At 44.0% G+C, this 14,678-nt stretch overlaps 6 protein-coding genes across 6 annotated transcripts; 2 read left to right on the forward strand and 4 right to left on the reverse strand.

Moving 5' to 3' along the window:
- Nucleotides 1-3: 3 nt before the first annotated feature.
- On the reverse strand, nucleotides 4-1,179 carry EAE98_005502 (uncharacterized protein; the record flags this gene model as incomplete). The annotated part of the gene is made up of 1 exon (XM_038953124.1): nucleotides 4-1,179. One exon carries the CDS (start codon nucleotides 1,177-1,179, stop codon nucleotides 4-6), a length of 1,176 nt encoding a protein of 391 aa, XP_038810225.1.
- Nucleotides 1,180-2,475: 1,296 nt separating this feature from the next.
- EAE98_005503 (uncharacterized protein) lies at nucleotides 2,476-5,414 on the forward strand. The gene is made up of 3 exons (XM_038953125.1): nucleotides 2,476-3,987; nucleotides 4,037-4,738; nucleotides 4,789-5,414. The coding sequence occupies exons 1-3, from the start codon at nucleotides 3,050-3,052 to the stop codon at nucleotides 5,363-5,365; spliced, it is 2,217 nt and encodes a 738-aa protein (XP_038810226.1). The 5' UTR covers nucleotides 2,476-3,049; the 3' UTR covers nucleotides 5,366-5,414.
- A 4-nt stretch (nucleotides 5,415-5,418) lies between these two features.
- EAE98_005504 (uncharacterized protein) lies at nucleotides 5,419-6,692 on the reverse strand (the record flags this gene model as incomplete). The annotated part of the gene is made up of 4 exons (XM_038953126.1): nucleotides 5,419-5,562; nucleotides 5,613-5,653; nucleotides 5,708-6,455; nucleotides 6,546-6,692. The coding sequence occupies 4 exons, from the start codon at nucleotides 6,690-6,692 to the stop codon at nucleotides 5,419-5,421; spliced, it is 1,080 nt and encodes a 359-aa protein (XP_038810227.1).
- A 592-nt stretch (nucleotides 6,693-7,284) lies between these two features.
- On the forward strand, nucleotides 7,285-7,914 carry EAE98_005505 (uncharacterized protein; the record flags this gene model as incomplete). Its single annotated transcript, XM_038953127.1, has 2 exons — nucleotides 7,285-7,444; nucleotides 7,505-7,914. The coding sequence occupies 2 exons, from the start codon at nucleotides 7,285-7,287 to the stop codon at nucleotides 7,912-7,914; spliced, it is 570 nt and encodes a 189-aa protein (XP_038810228.1).
- A 1,492-nt stretch (nucleotides 7,915-9,406) lies between these two features.
- On the reverse strand, nucleotides 9,407-10,255 carry EAE98_005506 (uncharacterized protein; the record flags this gene model as incomplete). The annotated part of the gene is made up of 1 exon (XM_038953128.1): nucleotides 9,407-10,255. One exon carries the CDS (start codon nucleotides 10,253-10,255, stop codon nucleotides 9,407-9,409), a length of 849 nt encoding a protein of 282 aa, XP_038810229.1.
- A 1,861-nt stretch (nucleotides 10,256-12,116) lies between these two features.
- EAE98_005507 (uncharacterized protein) lies at nucleotides 12,117-13,215 on the reverse strand (the record flags this gene model as incomplete). The annotated part of the gene is made up of 2 exons (XM_038953129.1): nucleotides 12,117-13,059; nucleotides 13,091-13,215. The coding sequence occupies 2 exons, from the start codon at nucleotides 13,213-13,215 to the stop codon at nucleotides 12,117-12,119; spliced, it is 1,068 nt and encodes a 355-aa protein (XP_038810230.1).
- Nucleotides 13,216-14,678: the final 1,463 nt, after the last annotated feature.

The following is a 14,678-nucleotide window of genomic DNA, read 5'->3' on the forward strand; positions in this document are numbered from 1 at the left end:
AATCTAGGTTCTCGTTGTCTTTCCCTTCCTCCCAATATCCGCTTCCTCATCTAAATCTCCACTTGCAAAAACATCACCCTCATCCTCATCTACAAAATCCGTGTATCCCGTCTGTGCATCGTTGTCCCATAAAGATATATCATCATCATTCATCAACGCCGCATCATCACTGTTAGCATCGCTGTATTCTGCGGCGACTCTTCTCCCAGCAGCCACATCCCCATTTGCAGCTTCGAGCTCCTCGATCTCGAGTTCTTTGGCGCGTGCCATGGTGCGCTGGTAGATTATATAGCCGACGGTGGCGCCGAGTCCAGCTCCGATGATTATACTGGCGTAGTTTATTAGTTTGGTGGAGGTATCCATTTCTTCATCGCCGGCGAGTGAGCCCAGACGACTACCGATGAAAACGTGGATGAGGAGTTTGGGGGTTACCAAGGCGGTAGCGAGAGCATAGTTGAGGGGATGTACGGTGGGGAAAGTGGCGATGGCGGCGTTGGAGAGGGAGTATGGGAGGGGACAGAGACGGATCATGCAGAGAATCTTGATGCCGTCGTGTTTGAGAGTGAGGGCAAGAGCTTCAAAGCGTTTATCTTTTCCCACGAGACGATGTACATAGCTTGAGAGAATGGTTCGGGAAGCTAGGAATGAACAGAGAGAACCTGCTATTGTTGCGCTCGCCACAATGATCCAGCCCTTGGGAACTCCGAAGACAAATCCGGCAATGGTGATGGTGGAGGAATAGCCGATGAGAGGTGGAAATGCGGCGACGAATGTCATGGCCCATAGAATCATCCAGCCTCCCCGCATATCCCGCCAGCGTTCTGCGAATGGAGCAAGACTGGCGAAGATTTGATGTTGATAGACTAGAAATAGAACGACGAGGATAATATTTAGAATCGCGGCCATAATGGCCAGACATTTTTGTAGAAGAGAAAGCTTTTGCCATGTTGAAACGAGCTTTCGTTGTAATTTATCGGCCTTGCGGAGAATTTGATCTTTGAGGGAATTGGTAGGTTGGCTTGAATATGGCGAGGCTGAGTTGTTTCCTCTTCGCACATTGGAAGATATACGCCTGGACCATGGCGGTCTTTCTGCGTGTTGATCTGGAGAGGAAGGAGACTCGAGAGGACTTATGGGTAAAGCCAAAGCTCTCGCGGTCGAGCTGTAATCGGCCGGCATTGTGGAGGTTGTTCGATATGTGTTTGTAATTATGAACACCGAAACGGTAGATTGTTGATTGATGATTCGGTTTCTGTGGCTCACAAATCGAAAGTTGGGCGATGAAAAGAGCTAAAGTATCGTCGCAAGATGCATTGAAGATATCGTCAAAGGGGAGACGTTGTTTGGTAAATGGTTTCTGCCCAGCATGTAGGTAGGGTCTCGAGGGCTGTGCTGATGGATTTTTTGAAACGGCGGAGAACGGAGATGCAATGCTCACTAATAGCGTAGCTCGTATTTTAGGATAGGAAAGCAAAGGATGGAATGAGAGAATAGCAAAATGAAAATGAACTTCTCACAATAATACAAACATGCTGGTTAGAAAGATGTTGGTTTTGAAGAATTACCTAGGAGGACTAATAAGTGGTATGTGTATGTGTATGTGTATGTGTATATATGCATCTTCTGTATCTCATCCTAAAATATGATTTTGTAACGGTTACCTCCAACGCGACGCCGCACTCTTGCTTCTACGTCACTTGTGTCTCTGAATATCAATCCCTACAATTGATGAATAGGTACCTACCTACTACCTACCTAGGATTCAATTCAAGCTTTTATGAGGGGTCGTGGAGATCAATCACATGATGAATGGTTTGGCAGAGCAGCGAATTGTGAAAAGGGGTTGTATAGGTAGTAGGTACCGAGTAGATAGATAGTAGTCATGTATGCATGTCCTCTTGGGACCGAGTTGAATCGTTTGCAGCTGAAAGGAAATATTAATCGCAAAGGAGACATTATTATGTTTATTATACCAGTATGATAATCAGGAGTCTATGTAGCTACAAAGCTAGTGACATCTCGTGGAAAGAAGTGTTACAACAGGGGCTTTTCAGGTACACCCCTTGTACAGAAATATAAGTACTACCTAGGTAGGTAGTTCACAGTCAGAAAGGCCTCGAACTTGAAGTGTATGTATGTAGGTTGGTATGTAGTAAGCAGCATGTATATAACCTCAAATCGTCAAAGTAAGCAAAAAGTTATATCAACACAAAGATGCTCAAGTAGTAGTATTGTGTGGTATTGTACTTCATTGTCCTTCGTATTCTTGATTGATATTACTCCTTCATACTCCTGCTTCTGCAGCTATATATATATATACTCCCAGCTATGCTTTTTTCTCACCTCACCGCTTGCATGGCTGTCCGTCCGGTCTGTCTAGTCAGCACATCAACACATATATCCAATACATTCATTCGTTCGACCTCTCCCCTATCCTCTCCTTGTGTTAGAATATATCATCACTCCGGACTATATTTTGCTTGGCTCAATTCTTGCTGTACAAATCGGATCGACCCAGCATTTCAGCCAATTAACTTCCATTTCTTCTAGAAACTAAAGGAAACCCCGACCCCGATAGGCCAGCCTCATCATCTTATGGAGAGCTAGAGGTGCTGTCCGACATTCCAAAACCCCACGAATCTACCTGTCGAAAAACACAATTTGGAAATAAATCCCCTTTCTTTCTCTTTGCTTCCTTTTCTTAAACCAAATCCATGTTCGCTCGGAAAAAGAAAAGTATCTTCTCCCCCATCATTCATCTGACAATGTAAGAGCCTGGTGCCTTTGTTGTGTCGAGCCTTGCTACGGATCACCGTATTGTCTTGCCTTACTGCGTACATCTTTCGAGGTGTCTTTCCCTGATCGAATCATCAATCGCGAACTCCGGTCTCACCTACCTTACATTTCTTCAAAGCCCCCCCCTCAACAACTATCTTTTTTATAAACTTTCTACGCTTTCATTTTTTCCTTCTGCTTCCTGCGAAATACCACCTTTCTGAAAGCCATACAATAATATAATCCGATCGTTGCTCAAAGACCCTTGGCAAAAATGGTGGCCGACGATACTTATGAGATCTGCCTGCCTATCCTCGAAGATGCTACCCTAGAGGACGAGGACAAGACGGATAAATTGGAGGACTTGCTAAAGAATGAAACTACAATGACAGGAACAGTTTTGGAGAATGCTGTGTTAGATGTATTATGGCGATATCGCGAGAGCGCTGCAAATGCCGCCAACTCACCACCCGCAATGCGACATACAGTCCTGCGTCGGCCATCCCCTGCTCCATGGCAGATTCCGCGTGGTGGAACACCATTATCTTCATCCCCTCGACTTGGAGTCAGTCCCCTCGCTCCCCATGGGTTTATGCCGCAATCATTTTCTCGAACAAAGTCTATCCAGGGTTCCCCTTTTACCTCACCGCGACCCTCCCCACGACTCGCATTTTCCAGCCCTGCGATCCCTCATAGTCCAAACCTGAACGCATACGAGTTTCCGACTGACACTAGCCCTACGCAAGATATATATGGAGATTACGGAAGTGAAAATGTAGACTGGCTTGTGAATGATGATGCCGTTAGTATCACATCATCGTCCGTCGGAGGAAGTGGCCTCAACGCTGCTGCAGCTGAATACATTTCGCCCCAACAAAGCGATATGAGCTCTCATGAAATGTTACGGTCGATTTTTGGCCCCTCGAAATCAGTTGAAGAAATCGAGGCTGCACTTGCTTTACACGGATACGACTTGAGCGCTACTATTGCTGCTTTCATGGATAGTCAATCTGCCGAAGCTGCAGTACAAGCAGATGGAGATGGTACAAAAGCCATTCTAATTGGTAAGTCAATGGCAGCGGACGTGCCTCGACCAAACACGCCGGCTGGGCAACAACGAAATGGTGTTGTCTGTCGATTTTGGTTGTCTACTGGACAATGTCTTCGCGCGGATTGTAGATTTAGTCATGATTTGAGTAATCACATTTGCAAGTAAGTTTTATCCTATTCCTATAGATTTGCACCCCTCATTTTTATGCAGGTATTGGGTCATGGGCAATTGCCTTGCGGGAGATACATGCATCTTTAGCCACGATCCCTCATCGTTTATGAGCCGACTCTCTCTTGAAGGTGGTAGCACGCCCCCAACTTCAAATGCACAACCCAGTTTCCAGTTCCAAGATTACAATGCATTCCCATCTTTACAATCAATGCAAGAGCAGTGGCCAAACTCTTATTCATCGACGAATGCTTTCAGCAACTATCAACAAGGTGGTTTCACTCCACCGCCTGGTTTCAAAAGTCTACACGGTTATAACAGTGATGGAAGCCAGCGATCTCGACCAAGTAGTCGAGCTAGAGATGCTCCCACAGCTCCAGCTCTTGATGATACAGAAGCATTTCCATCGTTAGGCGCTGTGAGTACAAAGGGCAAAAAGCATCACGGGAAACGAGGTGGTCATGGGCACAACCACAAAGAAAACAACAGCCCAAGCTCCCTTGCCGATGTGGTAAAGCTATCTCCTTCACCAGGCCCTGGTATGATGCAAGAAAAGAAAAAGATTGGCAGAAACGGTAGCTCCAATAATGTCCGCAATGGCGAGAATAGCGCTGCTGCACAAGCTATATCACCCCCTCAACACATTCCGTGGTTAGAAACAGGAGAAAGAGCCAATAAAGCATACCTCAAAGCCAGACAAGATGCAATCAAGCATGGTGGTTTGAGGAACAAATTCTTACAGAGGTTAGTCAGTGAATCACATTATAAAATACATTTTTATTAAGACAATTTAGTGCCGCTCAAGCTTGGAACCGTAATGATGCACGTGCTGCAAAAGCACTTAGCCTTCGTGGTCAAAGTGAGAACGATCTCATGAGGAAAGCACACCGAGAAGCAGCTCGTGAGCTTTACGAAGAACGCAACAAAAGTAACTCCCCAAACGCAGAGCTTTACGTTGATTTGCATGGTCTTCATCCCGAAGAGGCTGTCGAATACCTCGAGCGCGTCCTTCTAGATAACAGCAAAGAATCAAGACCCGTTTATGCTATCACAGGTACAGGTCATCATAGCAAAAACGGCAAAGATAAGGTTGGCAAAGCCATTCGTACATTCTTGAACGAATGGAGATACGCATACCGCGAATTCTCAGTCCCTGGTGACAGAAACAACGTGGGTGGTATTTTGGGCATTGACGCTCGATCTTATGACAAGACTTTATCCAGAGAAAGCAATGGCGCAGATGGTTCAAAGGAAGAAGTTGATATCTTGAGTCAAGGTCATGAGATTGGTGGTGGTAAAATCAAGCTTCTAGTGCGAAACCAAGATCGAAGTCAAGATGTTCCTAAAGGACCCAGCGGTAAAGGTCGATGACCTAGAATTAAAGAATAAATAAATTATTAAACAATTTTAATTATCTGTCCTCTCTACATCTTTGCTCCGGATTTCTCTTCTTTGATTTTATTCCTAGCATCAATGATTTCTACAACTGACACATTCTTTTTCTCTTCAAGATGACCCGTGCTTTGTAATTCAGCAATGAGCTCTTCATCCCCAACATGAGCGTTATGCTACATGATGTATTAGTTTCAAGTAATAGCATGCATAAGCGGAAACTTACCTCGAATTCTGGCTCTTGCTCGTATGCAATCCTAGCCGCATCTACATGTGATCAGTTAGTAACGTCCTCTATGCTACTCAAAATTCTCAACTCACCAACCAACATCCTCGCTGTCATCCCCCATACTTTAAAGCGTGTCAAGCCCTGTTCTTCCTGTTCCTCAGGCTCCTCAGCAATAGCAGCCTGTCCCCCCTCTCTGACCTTCGGCCTCGATACCTTCTGGTTGGTAATCGGCACAAAGAAATTATGCATTCGCCACTTGGTATCGTGCCATTCATGCCAAGATCCACTATACCAATCACTTTTCTTCCCCGGTAATAAAGATTCATCTTCTTTCCTCACTTCATCTTCCATACGCAAAAAATTATGAAAAGGTGCAGAAAACACAGCCGCCACTTCTCGGGCATCGAGCCGCGGCATCAAATCCTCTCCTACACTAGCTTCTCTCCCACTCGTTGCATTATCGGCGTGGAGAAATGCAACACAAGGTCGTACAGCCAATGCCGTTCTAGCTAAACTAAATGGAAGTTGACATAGATGTTCTATTCTGAACGGAGCGGGGATCTTGTGATCATATCTCGGCAGACCGATTTCCTCACTAGCTTCTCGTCGGGCAATTTCAAACGGCGTCTCGGAAAGCGTATCGGCTTTTCCGCCGGGAAACGCAGCTTGTCCGGAAAAGTTTCGGAGGGTGGTTGAGCGCATGGTGATGACGACTCGGAGGTCTCCTCGTCGGTCTGCAAAGAGGAGCACAAGGACCGCGGCTCGGCGACTCAGGGGGAGGAGATTCCATACTGTGTCGAAGGGTGGTGGTTTGTAGGCACGGAGTCGTGCGAGCGCTCCCTTTTGGATAATGTGTTAGGTGGATTGAGAGTCGGGTGTTACGCTGGTACAGTGTCTACTGGATGTTGAATGTCATGTGGAGGTACTTACTATTGAAGCTGCCGAAAGCGGAGCCATGCTACTTGCATCGAAGTATTGTGCTTCCAAAATACTTTGTTGCAGTCCTGCTACCTCATTATCTTCTATCTGAATGGGAGTTTCTGGAGATGATTTCGAATCTTTTAAAATTTCATTCATACTCTTTGATAATACCTACTTGTAGGTATTTCAGTAGGTACATGACGACAAGCCGAGGTCGAGATATGAAGTCATTGAATGGGTGTGGGGTAGTGCATAAATAGGGATGGTAACATAAATATTGCATAAAAATTATAAATAGTTAGGTACCTACTGCTATCAATCTGGATCCTACAAGGTTTCCTACAACATGTTGATATAAAATGGGTGACACTTTTCTTGAGTGAACATTCCTGCCATTAGCCACTTTGGTGGAATATGTATGGTGTGATCTACACGGAGTATGATGGAATATTTGAGCTGAGCATCTCAATTGGTACCCCAGATTGCGCCATCCTTTTCCGGTCTTTGGAAGGAAAAATCAACGGGATTCAGTCGAGATAGCTTGAGATATACCGATCTCAATTGTTCACTCTTGATTTCTTTTATTGGATTAGAATCCTGTATAAAGATGGACAAATGAGCCATTTGCTGGCTAGGTATTCGTTAACTTTCACTGATCGAATACAGACAGTACATAGCTAGGTCTCATCTCAGCATATTTGAGTCCATTATCACATTTGCAAACGATAGAGAAATAAATTATACAGTCATGCCAGCTAAAATCCCATTCGCAACAGCAGCACCAACTGCTCATACTAGGCATTCCGAGACACCCATTCAAAGAAACCTCATTGAATCCAACAAAATCTACACCGCAAATTTCACGCAAGGTGATCTCGCCCTTCCACCCGCCAAGAAATATGCCGTTGGTACATACACACTTTCCAAAACCCTTTCTTCAATTTCTGAATCTTTCTAACATACTCCAGTAACATGTATGGACGCGCGTATCGACCCTTCTGCAGCCTTCGGCATCGCCCTTGGCGACGCCCATGTAATCCGCAACGCGGGAGGTTCTGCACGTGATGCCTTACGCTCGCTTGTCATTTCCCAGCAATTGTTGGGGACGAATGAGATTTTGCTGGTTAAGCATACGGGATGTGGAATGCTTACGTTTGGGAATGAGGATGCGGTTAAGCTTGTGGAGGAGAGGTTGGGGGAGGGGGCGAAAAAGGAGTTGGATGTTTTTGGGGGCGAGTTTCTGCCGTTTGTGGATTTGGAAGGGGAGGTTAGGAGGGATGTGGAGTGGTTGAGGGGGGTGGAGGTTATTCCTGAGAAGGTGGGGGTTAGTGGGTGGGTTTATGAGGTGGAGAGTGGGAAGGTGAGGAGAGTGGTTTAGGGGGTTGTATGATGAATCACTCGCGGGTTGTGCTTTGTGTGTTTTGAATATCGAGTATACCTTCCTAGTGTTGCAGGTATTCTAGAGTAATCGAAGACAGACAAGACAGACACTAGTGTTGTGATGTTGTTCGTCATTTCATTTGGTTCAAGAGGAATTTACATTTCTATTTTGCTAGTGATCTTGTTTTCAACCCTCCAAGTTTCGTCAGGTGTTTATTGTTCCGCACCTGCATGTACATTTCGAATGTCTGGGAAGGAAATCATCAATGTTTATCCCTTCTTTCAGTCTTATCATTCGATCTCCTCCTGCCTTATCATACGCCCCCTCTAATCTGTGAATGTGGAATCATATTTTGGTCAAACCGTTCTTCGTCAAAATGAGAAAGCAGAAAAGAGTGACACTCAAGCTTGTGTATATCGTGGTAGCTGGATTAGCAAGGAAGTAACTACTCGACTTGGATGTAGGAAATAACCCGAACATCTAAAGAAGTAAGGCTATTGAAGCAACTTCATGTATAGATAGTAATTTTATATACACGTAGATTCTGGCCTTTAATATTTAAACCCATCTTCATTATTCCTTTTGACTTAACAGATATCCTTCCCACCACCAATCTCACAGTCCTCATGTTGGTGCTATTCCTGCCCTTGTTTCTGAGCGTTGTCGAAGCTCTATTGAAACCAAATCTGGTAATAGCGACCAGAAGCCATAGCAGATGGCAAGAAGTTTACTTTTGCTATTGTCAGCAGGAAAGGAAACACCGACCGAGAATTGTTACGACACGGACTGGGTTCTGACTTGCAACCTGCAAGTCAACAACCAAAGATTACGGTTGCCTTACTTGGTCAGAACAAACAAATCCTCATAGTGACCCAGTCAAGTGGAAGTAACAACTCCAAATTTCTTCGAAAAGGTCTTTCTCAGTATGTTTATGCCACTAATATCGTCGTAAACTTCTTTCCTAATGTGGCGCGAATCAGTTACTCCCGCCTGATCAATATGCGACTAAATTAGATCGTTGGGAGTGGTATAAATAAGCTCCAATGCTTTCTGTTCTCCTTCATCTCTCTTCTCTTCTACATCATTCATTTATCAACTCATTCAAACCACATTTCCACTCATATCGCTCAACTTTCAATACATCTTTCTGATGTTTATCTTTCTATAGATACCACCTTCCTCCAAGTATTATCCTCGAATTTATTTCATCTTGCCAATCATTGATGGTGCTCGCAGCAGTGTTTGAGGATATTTTTGCTTAACTTAAAGGTAGGGGGCATCTTTTCACGGGTTCTATCTAGCACAAGGTGACAGCGTGGCGGTCAATGGAGACGTCCTTTGGTAAGGGGTTCGACTCCCTGAGACCTGTGCGACGTTTTACTTCGTGACAAGATCTTCTGTACCCCACTACAGTCGTTCAGCTTGCTGGAACAATCCTACTCAGTGGACACACTGACCCCCTTTTCTTTCTCTTTTAGGACCCTTTCTATTAGGCTCGAGATCCGACTACTCTTGCTACTGTCAACTGTCCTTTTCCAATAGAGTTTTTCCTACCAATCTTCGCAGCGCGATCGGCTCTTACGTTCCCCTCGACTCCTGAATGTCCAGGAACATATCGTAATTCGACCTCAACCTCAAGTACGTTCAAAGCTTCGGACGCAATGATCCCCGGTACAATCAGTTGCTCTGCATAGGTAAGTTTTTCCAATCTTTTTAGTGAATTCCGAAACTGATCAAATCGTCTCAGTGCATCACAGCAATCGCTGTAAATTATGATTTTGCTCGGCTTTCGTTCAGCTCCTTGATTGCGACACATGTCCCATCCTATCTCAAGAGCTCTGACGATAGCATATATTTCGAGAAGATAGGTCGAAATTTGGCCTCGAATACGCCAAGAAAGATCCTCCCATACATACTTGGAGGAGCGGTAAGCAATGCCTATTCCACAATCAGAAAGCTCGTTGCGAGAACCATCAGTCCAAAGAACTAATCTGTCTTCATTCAAGTAGGAATCAACCTCTTTTGCCGCGCTAGCGAGTGCAGTTTCTCTGGGCTCAATAACAACGACTCCTTTGAAAAGTTTGTTCTTCAGATCTCGTTTGGTTTTACGTCGTAGGGAACCTATTCGGATGCCGCGGATCGGTTTCGGTGCCACGAGACTGCCTATGGTTGACTGGCCACAACCAACAACATGTGTATCAAGGGAGGTTTGTTTGTTGGTACCACAATCTCTTGAAAGTTGTCGAGCACCCTGCGCCTTATGTTTGTTCTTTAATATACCTTGCTGTCGCTCATGTTCCCTTCGGACTTTTCGAGCAATACGAGATGGGCGGACCATTCTGTGGGTAATGGAGGAAATTCAAGCAGGTGCTTTGTATTTGATAGGGATTCTGGTCAGATGCTTGGTGAACTCTTTTATGATAAGAATCTCTTGCCTGCTTCAGATAGTGTGTCCGACCTAGTATGTGATTGTACTGACACTTCTGTTTGCAAACAATTGCAAGGGATATATGTGTATATCGATTTGGGAGAAATATGAGTTTTTGTGTAGTATCTTTGTATATAAATTGTATGTTCTTCTTCTGACAGTCAATTAAAGGGCGTAAATGGTTGATTTTTCTTATTTTGTTGATGAGTTTTGATTAGTGATGAATATAGAATTATTTATATGTTAAGAGAAAGTTGGAGATGCGCTGCCTTGTGGATGAAAATGAAAAGATAAATCGGAGAGAAGATAAATTCTGAATTTGATGGAAAGAAGGAGGGTATGAGAAGACAAATTATACATGGGAAATAACCACAACTAGATACTTACTAACTTAGTTAGAGCTGAACTAGTTCTACTAGTTCGGCGATAGTATAGACTTGTTTAGTAAACGAAGCTCAGGTTCACTAGCTAAACACGTGTTGAACGATCGGTGCTTTCATCTTTGAAACTTGAAGTAGAGTGGTTCTGTAAGGGTATGAATTGTATGAATAATCAGTTATGAGATGGAACTTCTTCCAAATACACACAATCTAGCTTCAATCTTCAGCAGACTGTAAAGTGATGAAAGATTTTGGTCCTCGAAACAAACATCGAATTCAGATCTAGCCTATGATGATTTCGCGATCGTAATTTACTCTGGTAGAATACGAAGATTGTATTTGTTGTAAACCCCCAGTGCTATCTAGACAATGTTGGTAGTCGTTAAAAATAATGTCGCTGGAAGTGGTATTAAGGAGCGTCCACGTAAGCGAAAGAAATGAGGCAGAAATGAATATCTTCAGAGAGTGCTTGCAATTCAATTGTCACCTTTGAATTCTATCGAATTCTAGTTTGTTAGAAGTCATAGATTACACAGTAGCTAGATATCATTTCGCTTCATGTTTTTGATGACTTATTTATGATTCCGATCAATCAATAAGTCGAAGTACTCAATTGCGCATACTTATGTACTTCGCTTACAAAAAGGGAAGATGATTATATGGGTATCTTATGCGACAATACCGATATATTTTCACTTTCAACAGCGTCTGATACATACGACCATAGACTGAAGAGAATTGGGCATCCCGTCCGCTCTGCCATACACAAGCTTCAGATCGGTGGATTAGTAGTTGGGTGGGTGACCACCAGCGAATCCCCACTGTTGTATGTCTTTTCATTTTTTGCTCATTCGGGGTGGTATATAAAGGAGGAGGACGGTAGGGAGCGACGGCCGAGGACTCCTTTGACAAATGTGTTAAATGTCGTTTGTTTTTGTTGAATGAGCGCTCAGCGTTAATTCTATACAACCCGCCCGTCGAGGTCATCATGGGGTCCATTCTATCACCTGCATGTGGTACTTTTTAGTCATTCACTGGAGATTTGTAGTTATAGAGACTACGGTCCTCCAGTCATTCGTTACAACTACTCCAGTAATAAAGGTCGTGATCACATTGTTCATGTCAAACGGGGAAAGATTAATCAGAAGTAAGTCATTCATTTGATTAACCGAAATTTGAATTTGTCCGGATCAATGAGAGCGATTCTAATATAAAAATTCTTGTAGTTATTTTTCCAATTAAAAACGAACGAAGAGGTGAAAGTAAATCCATAGACTTGTTTGAAAATAAGCTACATTATGAATGCACCCGAAGATGTGATGAATGGATGTCGGCCCCGACAGGCTATCATCGCCTCGTCTTCCTTCCCCCACTGCAAATTCCGGTATCCATTACTGATCATCTGCAGACACGCCGACTTCCTGCGCAAAATTCCGAGCGTTGCTGTCCAGGACTTCTCTCGTGAGCACATTCTCAAATTCAGCTTCAGAAGTGGATTTATCTCCAATCTTTGTTGATGGAGAGATAAGCTGAGAAATCTGACTTGGAGACATGTCCGTGATGTCGTTGGTTGTAATTATCATGTTTCCGGAAGCGATGCCGGAGACAGGCTGCGCTGCTCCCTCGGGAAACATGGCTCTGAATCCAGTTTTCGTCATGAATGTGTATTTGGGACGGAATTCAACATCGAAGGTGCCCTTGTAATACAATGCCGTGATTAGATATTTCTTCCCTGGGGGAACTTGCATCGCTGCGGAGATATCGGTCGCCTTAGTAATCGAATAAGACGACGATTCACTTCTCTCCTCGCCATATGTATATTCTGTGCTGGCATCGACACCGACTCCAAAGACCTTGCCTGAAACACTAACAGATATCCCCATGCTTTCTCCCCACGTCTTGCTAGTGGTTACAGAGCTCGTGGTGGAGACAGACTCACCAATGTTGACACCGGCATCACGCGCCCCTTCTTCGTTGTCCTTAGTCACTCGCACCACCGACACATCGCTCACCCCCCCTTTTGGCATCGTCAAATAATTCATTTCAACAAGGCAACTTTGAAGATCGTCTAACATGCCAAGTGAGAATGCATCGAATTGATGACTCCTTCGACCGATGAAACCGACGATGAAACCGCTGCGAGGATCCTGCCGATGTGAGTTTAGGCCTATTGTACCAGCCATGAATGACCTCCCTTGGTCGGTAGCTTTGGAAACGCCGGCAAAAGAACTCCCATTCGTGTACGCAATAATCGAAATCACTAGCTCCCCATATGCTATTGTGAAGAATTTCAAGGTTCCCTCGGCCTTGCCAATTAATGGTGACTGTGCTCCACTAACATGGGTGAGTCTAATGCCCTTCAAACTGGAAAAAAGCCGCCGAACTGGTCCATATTTCAATTTTTGAGACTGGATCATGTACTAGGACGTGTTGGAATGGCTCTCCTCCCGGTCCACCAACTATTGAATGCCACCAGGCTGTTGGTGCCATCGAGATCAGTTGCTGGTGTTGATTAAATAGTTGAGGTAGTAAAGGTGTAGGCTATGAATTTTAAAGAGACGTTGAATTTGCTGAAGAGGGAATCCTCCCCCAGATATTCCCGAGTACTTATATAGCATAATTCGAGTCGTGTAGATCAAGGGAGTGGATACAAGTAATACCACATGTAGCATATAACTGTGTCCTGAATTGCATTGCATGTCTTTAAACAAAGCTCGCAGCATGAGTTCATGAATAATTATTCGCATGTCTTACTCGAGATTGACAGACCCTACATGCCGACAACGCAGATCCTGCGTTGGCACTTTCTATATCTTGCGATGAAGAGTATGTAGTCAACACTAATAAGTTAATACCATCGTTATAGATATATAAAAGGAATTTTCAATGATCAATAACCCTAATCTAATACTGTTACCTTGCGAATCTTTCTGATTTCTTGGGATTTCCTTGAAATCTGAGAGTTTTTCTAAAAGCTTTTCGATTTGATGAAAGGCGAGAGCCCGTAAAACGTACTTACCAGAGTATTGATTCCTGGTTCATGTAATATTTCTGTGTGGTATCACAATGAGGTCTATAGGTGAGGCATGATATACTCGAGTCAGCTCTCGATGCGATTTCCCCTCCTTAGCCTAACTCGGCTAGCTCCCCCCACTTCTCCAGCTGCCCCTCACCATTTACTGTCAGCTCCCATTGCCGCGAAACACTAAATTCTTCAGCTTTAGAAGCTCTAACTCAGTTCACTAAAGTTTGCATTGTCGTATCTTCTAATAAAATGTAGTAAGGAACGGGCCGCATTTTTAGTCGACCCTACCTGTCGCTAACGAACAATCCTTTAATCTCTCATTTGCGCAATAGAAATACATGGGGGGATTCATATTGATGCTCTTTTTTATCGCTCTGATTGGATATGCTATCTTAGAGAGAGAAACGTATTATGACCACTACTTTAGCTTCGACGAGTAAGTTGACAAAACGCAATGACAACACTCAAGTAGAAAGTTAAATGATTAAAGGTCCAAGGGAACGCACACTTATGCAATGATACCACGCAAGAAGATCTCGACATTGACAGGTTGAGGGTATATATGAGAATATCAATATCGAGTAAAGCATGCACGGTGATACTGGTGGTTGGTACCTTGTGAGTCGCCCACTTCAGAGGAAAGCACTGGCACACCACCCATCAGAGCCATTTTTATGGCCTGACAGCTTAATACATATCTATGACGGCAATAAGTGATTAGTTTACACAGACGCACCTGTAGGTCGAATTTCACAGACTAAGACAGGTATATGTCTTAAAGCTAAGAAAATGACATAAGTGGGCTGTTTCTTCAATGCAATTTTTTTTGGGTGACCATTAACAGGGAGATTGGGAAGTAGTTGGATGCTTGGTGGTATAGTCAGGGTAAGACTACACAGTTTGACGAGTTGCAAAAGGATCTACCCAT

The sequence above is a fragment of the Botrytis deweyae genome (assembly GCF_014898535.1).
Source record: "Botrytis deweyae strain B1 chromosome Unknown BDEW_011, whole genome shotgun sequence".
In the NCBI taxonomy this organism is placed as follows: Eukaryota; Fungi; Ascomycota; class Leotiomycetes; order Helotiales; family Sclerotiniaceae; genus Botrytis; species Botrytis deweyae.

Bases quoted from the DNA above. Each gene is read 5' to 3' on its own strand.
- EAE98_005503 (XM_038953125.1), top strand. From the start codon at position 3,050: ATGGTGGCCGACGATACTTATGAGATCTGCCTGCCTATCCTCGAAGAT. The intron at 3,988-4,036 runs GTAAGTTTTATC...ATTTTTATGCAG, and splicing joins TTGAGTAATCACATTTGCAA to GTATTGGGTCATGGGCAATT. The intron at 4,739-4,788 runs GTTAGTCAGTGA...AAGACAATTTAG, and splicing joins AGGAACAAATTCTTACAGAG to TGCCGCTCAAGCTTGGAACC.